Below are 8,513 nucleotides of genomic sequence, written 5' to 3'. Positions count from 1 at the left end.
ATCCTTAGCACTGACACCAAACATGATAGTGTTTCCAGACCCCCTTGAAGGTAGGTTGTAAATAGATGGACATTAATAGATAATGACTGGGAACAGAGCACATAAATACCTGTTAAAAAATTAACAAACCTGGATTTCTTTGGACATACAAGCAATAAGAAGAAATAGCCTGGAAAATGTATTTAAAAAGTTCTCATTCATAGCCTGCTTCTGGTTTTACGCTGTGTGATGAAGGCCACTATTTACTTCTGATGACAAGGGGTCTCGTCTCTGGCCAAAGATATCAGCAACCGACAGCACTTCACATTTAGCAGTTTCAAACACTCTGTTCAGTATCTTTAACCCATGTTCTGCACTTCCAGAAGAATAAGACCCTTGCCAACAAATTAAGAATAGAGCAGTCCCTGGGAAGGGGGACTAAAGAAGCTGTTAATTTCCCATTATTTCCAGTGCAGGTCTGTCATGTTGTTTACATCATGCATCATTCATCTGCTGTGATGAAATGTAACCCTGCATGTTAAAAAAAGACCTCCATACCAGTGAGGATACTATATCTTTGTGAGAAATGTTTCACATATTTTCCACGGGCACAAACTGCCCCAGCTCCTATTTAAATCTCCGTAGCTCTCTTCAGAGGGCATTATTCACTTCAGGAAATTCAGTCAGAAGGTGCTTATCATAAGAAGGGGAAAAGCCAGCATGGCAGCAGACAGCGCCATGGCTCCTGAAGGAAAGGCAAGCACCACTCCTGGAAAAAGGGCTGTCCACAAGATCCGAATGGCCAGCATGGTCTTCAGCTTGGCGCGAGGATGGCAGCAGTGGGTATCTGACCACCACGTAAAGCAAGCCCAAGAGCCCTCTGGATGGGTCCCCCCTACAGAAGACTCATCAGCCCAGCCTGTAGAAGAAAGATCCTTTGAAAAATGGCCAATGCCACCTGTCAAGAAGGACCAAGAAAAAGATGATGAAAAATCCTCAGCAAAGGAATCAGTAACAATAAGAGAAGCTGAGAAAAAATCAAGGGAATCAGATGAAGCCCTGAAAAAGTTCAGCATTAAAAGGAAAGAGGTGACCAAAACAGTTGTAAGCAAAGCCTATGAACGAGGAGGTGATGTTAGCCTCCTCAGTGAAAGATATGAGAACAACAATAGCAGCTCAGAGATGACCAAGCTCAAAGAAGAATCAAACGCTATTGACAAAATTCTTAGTGGCAAATTATCTCCAACCATAAGGAGAAAGTGTTCAAATATGGTTTCAGAGCTGACCAAGGGCTGGAAACAAGTGGAACAAGATGACAGAGAAGGGGCTAAGAAAGAACTGCTGCTTAAGTGTCATGATGACAGCCTGGATGCTGAGGACAGTGGCTATGGAGAAGCAGAGGACAAAATTGAGCCAGAAGACAGTGACCGAGAGGTGACGGCTGTGAGGATTAAACGACCTGTGCCATCTCTGTAAGTAAAATATCTCTCATACATTATCACAAATGGTCAGCAGCCCCTGAGAGAGGTACAAGTTTCCATGAGGAAGATGAGAGGGAGGGAGATGAATGGCAGGAAATGGTAAAAGATAACATATTAGTCTTGAAGAAAATAAGAAGAAAAAGTCCTTGAAATACCCCTTCGCATATCCTTGTGCTTTAGTAGTCAGTCAACAACATCTCACTATAGCCGTGGGTTTTACGTGCTAGATACATAATAGAAACAGATAGATACATAATAGAAACAAAAAAATATGTTTGGGAAATGTTAATTATATTTAGCTCTCACACTGGTTCAACAAAATCACTACTTACTTCTTAATTCTTTAGTCCATATTTCATAGTAACAATTTTTATCTCATCAAGAGCCTACAGCTATTCATTTGTTTCAGCAAATGTTAAGTCTAAAGCAATAGACCTGACAAATAATATTTCCTAATACTTATTCAGTATTGTGCTTAATATAAATTGTAAATATTCCCAGGAGCAATTGGCAGGGAATGTCCAAGTTAGTAATTGAAGGAATTAAAGTAGATCTTAACAAAATCTGGGTTCACTGCTTCTCTTTGGAAGCTTTTATAGATTTAGAATTCATGAAGTCAAAGAATGGAAGCTTTCACAGGAGCTGGGACCCCAAATGTACATTAGAAAGCATCCAGCCTGTCTCAACATCTGCAGGACTCATTTGAATCATGCTATATGTTATAGATCATTTGACAAAAAGAACATTTGAATCATCAACATATTCTTCAAATTCAGCGTCTCTCTTCGGGCATGCTACCATAAGGGGTGGAGTGGGGGGAAGTACATTCATTGAATACGTTGTGGAAGTATAAGGTCCTAGATACAAACTTACTTGTGCCTGTCAATTGTGTGAAGAAAAAGGAAACAGACTCTAATACTTACCTATGGGGTTATTACAGGTTCTACTTTAAATTTTGAATTAAGCAGCAAATTAATAGCATCCAACAATTCTGAGTAATACTTCTCTCAGTAAGAGGCTCCTACTTGAAGATTGCTATGCAAAAGCAGACATGTAAAATTTGTAGCCCAGGTAGTAAATGAGCAGTAAACAAGTCTCCTAGAAGGGCAGAGGAACAGCAGAGTCTCTTAGAAATTCTCCAGTTTCTTTTTGCAGAGACACCCAGCAGAAACACCTTTCTAGAAGACAGCTACAAACAGTTGAGCGGTGGCCAGGCTTGCCAGTGAGCAGATGCCAAATTAATTCATCCCCGTTCTGTTGGTAAAATATCAAGAGATCCATATACCCAATGCTGCAACATGGACAGCTGTAGGCAGTTGTTATAACACACCACTCCAACCCTCAGTTTTACAGACTAGATAATGCCCTTGAACTAAGACAGCAGAAAGGAACGTGTGGTTTTACCTGAACTGTTGCAGTGTAGAAGCTCACATGTAGCTGTGGAATGGTGATGAAGGAGAGTTCAGCCTTTGAGGCCAATGGGCACTAGGCTATGGCTAAGAGGCAGCCCAGGTGTTGCCTGCTGGCTTTGCTGGGCAGGGAGGACAGCTGAAGGTGAAACTTAAACCAAAGCAGGGCCCAGCAGAGCTCATCCTCCTGAGCCTGCAAGGAGGGAAAAGGCTGGCACCAGGACATAGGTTCCTATCAGGAGCAATTCCCATGTGAGGCTCGAGTCTCCACAGCTTCTACTCCGTTTCCATCACCAGCACACATGTAATGCGAGCGTGACCTGAGCAGGAGGAAATCTGAGCTGAGAAGGCAGGGGTTTCAGCCACCCAACTAGCCTATGCGTAAAGGGCGAGCACAGCAACAGGGATTGGAGGATCAGGACCAGTAAGTTCATACCATGTCCTAATCGCAATTTCAGAAATGAGAGCTGGGACCAGCACTGATGAAGATGTCAAAACAAATTCTGCGATCTCCCTGCAGACAGGCAGGCAGCAGCACCATTCCCACTGCTCGGATTTTACACCTCACTACTGATGAGCGTTTACCATGATCATGACTAACATAATAATGTATTTCAACCATACGGTACTTTTTAGCACAGCTATCTGAGCACACAGAGCTATTTTAACTATTCAGATTGGGGATCAGAATGATGCTTTGCTGTAGGCTGACCAGTCATCTCCCACAAGGACCAAATGATTAATAGCCATAGTGAAAAATGCTCTCCAGTAACCTAGAGCTTGAAAGTTTGTGGCCCCTGCTTTTGGGAGAGACCGCGTGCAGCATCCTTTGACAGAAGCTAGGACCTCAAAACCAGGATTTCACACAGTGGAAAAAGAAAATACATTTGCAGCAGTTATAATCTGTAAATAACCTCAATTAAGACAAATTTCTCATTTAAAAAATGCCATCACAGAAACAAACCAGCTGTTTTTCTGTTAAATTATGTCTAATGTTTGTGCTGCTACCTAGGAAAAACCTGATTAGCCATACTTACTGAGGTGCAAATGATGGAAGTAGCACCTCCGTATTACTTAGAGCTCTCTTCCAGTGAAATATGACTTGGAAGTAATTTTCTGCACTCACAGTGCTGTTATCAGGACTGGATTTTTTAACTACTCTCTTATTTAATTTATTTTATAACCTCAGAATACATTATTTCAGCCTGCTACTTTCAGGAATCTTCCAGTGTGGCTTAATCTTTTTCAAAAATGCCCAAAGTACTTGGCTATTAAAGTAAATCTCCCTTTTTCCTCTCTATATTCCAGGAAAAAGGCATCAGTGCCAGTATTATTTTTTTTCCCCTCACACCAGCACCTTCGTAATTTCCAGAAAGGAATAAGGTTTCTTAGCAGAAGGCACATTAACTCCAACAGGCATAGGAAACACTCTTTCATTCCTGCATAGCAGCCAAAGGGATACAACAGTGACATGAAACTCAAAACATTAAAAAGGGATCCATACCTTTCTCCTCCAGAAAGGATCATAGGAGACATTGAACATGGACATTGCCCTCAAGGTCCTTTCCAACTCTCGCTATTCTATGATTCTATGATTCCAGTTAACAAGTTAAATTAGTTGGTTGTTACAGGTGAAGCACTTCTTACAGTGGGTTAATGTTCACAACCTTTGTTTCGGATCCACAATCCATTGTGTAGGTGTGGTACAGACATGAAAAAAAATGCTTCAATGTGTATACATTTCACTTGTCATTAAGCTAAGCAATAGAGGAAATGCCCAAACAGCAGGGAAACAAGGTTTCCTGCAGTTTTGAGTTCTCTCTGCTGTTTTGCTAACTGGATTCTGGTTCTCCGGTGTTACTGCTAACATTCAGCTGACATCACTGGGGAGGTTTCAGAGCAACCTTCTGGGACTAAAATATTAGAAAACAAGTTACATTCCACAGCCACAGCTCAACGTACTCCCTAGCAGAGCTCTGTACAGACACAATGACAGGATGTGGACAGCACAAAGACTAGCTCAGACTACCTATAGCTCACTCACAGCATGTGGGATTGGCCTCTAGAGGAAGGAGTATCAACAATATGATGTTGTTACACACACACACAAAACAACAAACCCTCCCAAAATTACCAAGATCTCTGAAAGTCTTTCCTCATCCTTTGACCTTGATACAAATCTCAGTAGCCTTACGTTTCTTTCAGGCTTTTACCCTGCCAGTGGGGATGTGAATTTTGGACTCTGGTACTTGTTCAGAACCTTGTTGTTATTTTAAACATTGACATCTATTGCAGGGGACAGATTTTTCTAGACACTATCCTCTGTTTTCCAGACAAGAATAGCCGAGGACCCAGTCCATACACTTACAGTTATTGTAATCTCTAACATCAGGGTGGACAGATTTCAGGCTCTGCCACGCAGGCAGAACCTGGGAGCTGTGTAACTGACCAAAGGTTTAGAAAATGCATGTAACCAGCAACAATACTGCTCTGCTCCCATACAGAATTATGTCATTCTGGGTGAAAGCTTGTCAAAATGGGCTCAGTTCTAGGTTGTATGGTGGTAGTGTACATGGGATCAAGTTGTTATCCATGAATTTGCTTTCGAGTGCAAACTGAAACAGGCTAAAACTCCCCAAAGAAAGAATTTAGAAGTAATGAACTCATGCCACCTGGTGGCTGAGAATCTCATCTGGAAAAGCATGTAACCAAGTTAAGAGAAGAGAGAGCAGAACTATGTAATTAATGCCCTTTTTGTTTCTTTCAGCACAAACAAGATTAATGAAGAAGCACGCACCAAAGCCCAGAGGAAATACAGCCCTGTCAATAGCCTGAAGGACAAATGGCAAGAATGGAGTGATCAGCACATCATGTCGCAGAAGCTCAATCCTTTCAGTGAGGAATTTGACCATGAGCTGTCCATGTCCACACGCCTGCACAAAGGAGATGAAGGCTATGGACGTCCAAAGGAAGGAACCAAAACTGCCGAAAGAGCCAAGAAAGCTGAGGCCCACATCCACCGGGAGATTAGGGACATGTGTTTCATCATTGAATCCATGGCAAAGCCACGGCCTGATGGGAAGATCCAAGTTACATTTGGGGAACTCTTTGACAGATATGTTCGTATTTCAGATAAGGTTGTTGGGATTCTGCTGAGAGCCAGGAAACATGGGCTACTAGACTTTGAGGGAGAAATGTTATGGCAAGGAAGGGATGATAATGTTGAAATTACTTTATTAAAATAAGCATGCTACAACCAGAACAACTTGTTTTGGAAAACCTTTCTCCTCTTCTCCCTTGCTAATAGCATTTGCACATTTTGAATACAAGATTCATCATGTAGAAATTACATTGACCATTTTTCTAAATACGTATTTTATAACTACTCCATGGTAACACAAGCATGCAAATAGATTTTTCTCTCTACCAGGAGGGCTTGCAGAACACTTCAATTAATTGCTACATGAAAAATAGAGAAATCCATACTGAATATAAGCAGCTGATCATAAAAACCAATAGAAATACAAGCAGCTACGAATGAACTCCATTTTTTTACTTGTTCCTACATTCAAGATCTTCCCAATTCTTCTAACTGGGACATCAGTAACATAAACCATGCCAGATCAGAAGACAAATGACAATATAAACTCAGACCAAGTTTTTGATCTGTGAAAGTGATCCTGTGAACCTATTTCCTAATTAGTTTATTTAAACGCATGTAAAAATAGTTGTATTTGATCACAGAATCAAGGATAACACATTTGTTTCCTTTACAAGTAGGGTATACAGCTATTACTGCAGTATTATTTTGTGGCAACTATTGATACAGCTTATAACATACAGAGACTAAATCCTTTTTATAAATGACATTTTATATTTAATGTATTTATATAGCTAATTTATTAGACTGTTGTATAGCTACAGCTATAAATATTGGAGAGAAAAAAACCCAATAGAATACACAAAAATGTTTTGGATAGCCACATAGAAAATACCTCCTATGAATGTTGTGCAACTTATCATCAGATTATCTATGTAAATATGATTCTTATAAATACAGGGGAAAATAACATGCAACATATAAAAAAGTCAGGTACTTGTACTGTTCTGTATAACAAAAACTGACTACAGTCAGCATGTTCCATTGAAATGTACCTCTGTGAGAAAAGATACAAAGCTGTTCATAACCGAAATCAACTACCTTTGAGGGTTTTTCATACTACACAGAAACACTGGCCTAATTTTACAGTATTTGTCATTTGAACCATTCTGATGCCACTGCAATAATATATTTTTGTCTAAGTGATGCTGAAAAGGAGCAAATGCCAATGAACTAATACTTCTAGGTCTCAAAATTGTTTGCATTATGCACAAAGCTGAGACCTTTTAAAGGTCTGTAATACTTACTGGATTACATAGATCACCCCTTCTCTCAGCCACTACTGTACAAACAGCTATCCTGGTAAACATGTGTTTCACGTGAAAAACATTTGTTTCAGAGCAAGATGGCTGGGCAAGTAATATGCACAATGAAAAAGAAGTGGCTTTTTTCCCCATAAGATTCTTTCAAACTGAAAGAGCAAGTATCTTCTTACAGAAGAAAAGGTATATAAACATCTTGTCTCTGTAATAAAACAAGTATTGCTATCTTATTATGAGTACAGATACTCCACTTTGAAGCTCCAAGAAAAAATAAGTCAAATATATTTGATAAGTTAGTGATACAAGAACTGATTACTATGTCTATCGCTAAGTCCGTGTAAATCATTAATATTTTAGAAACAGTTATATGTTGTGAATCTAAGGAAAAAAAAATAATTACAGGATTCAGCTGAACTTATGTTTTCTTGAGATCTCAGACTACTTAGGCTGACCTGCAAAAATGACCTGTAGGTGTAATACTTACATATCATAATATTTACTTGCATATTCTTACTTTTACATTTTTATACAATGACTTTCGCAAGCTGTCTGAATTGTCTTGAGAATGGTGGTTGTCAAAGGAATACATGAACTATAAATAAAAGCTGTAACTGATTATTTCTTGGGTTATTCTTCCCTCACGGTTTTTACCTAGTGAAGAGTGCACCCATGCAAGCCCTGAGCAGCCAGCTTCTCTAGGTGAATGCTGTGGGAAATGCTGTTGAATGCTTCACAAAAGTCTAGGGAGAAAACATCCACAGCCTTTCACTCATTCACTAAGCAGGTCACCTCATCATAAGAAGGAGATCAGGTTAGTCAAGCAGGACCTGTCTTTCATAACCCCCTGCTGACTGGCCCAAATCACCTGGTTGTCCTGTAGGTGCCACTGATGGCACTCAAGATGGTCTGCTCCATAACCTTCCCTGACAGTGCAAACTAACAGGTCTGTAGCTCCTCAGACCCTCCTTCTGGCCCTTCTGGTAGATGGGTGTCACATTTGCTCACTTCCAGCCAACCAGGACCTCCCCAGTTACCCAGGACTGCTGATAAATGATGGAAAGTGGCTCCATGAGCATTTCCGCCAGCTCCCTCAGTATCCTTGCATAGATACCACCTGGCCCCATAGACTTGTGTGTGGCTGAGTGGTATAACAGGTCACTCTCCATTCTCCCTTGGATTATGGGGACTTCATCCTGCTCCCTGTTCCTGTCCTCCAGCTCAG

General features: G+C 40.5%; 1 protein-coding gene across 1 annotated transcript; it reads left to right on the top strand.

Annotated features, from left to right (window-relative positions):
• Window positions 1-699: 699 nt before the first annotated feature.
• Window positions 700-6,114, top strand: ABRA (actin binding Rho activating protein; the record flags this gene model as incomplete). Its single annotated transcript, XM_080609586.1, has 2 exons — window positions 700-1,451; window positions 5,637-6,114. 2 exons carry the CDS (start codon window positions 700-702, stop codon window positions 6,112-6,114), a joined length of 1,230 nt encoding a protein of 409 aa, XP_080465712.1.
• Window positions 6,115-8,513: the final 2,399 nt, after the last annotated feature.

The sequence above is a fragment of the Psittacula echo genome (genome assembly GCF_963264785.1).
Source record: "Psittacula echo genome assembly, chromosome: 2".
Classification (NCBI taxonomy): domain Eukaryota; kingdom Metazoa; phylum Chordata; class Aves; order Psittaciformes; family Psittacidae; genus Psittacula; species Psittacula echo.
The sequence above is the reverse complement of the archived record's forward strand: the minus strand, read 5'-3'. Positions and strand labels throughout refer to the sequence as shown.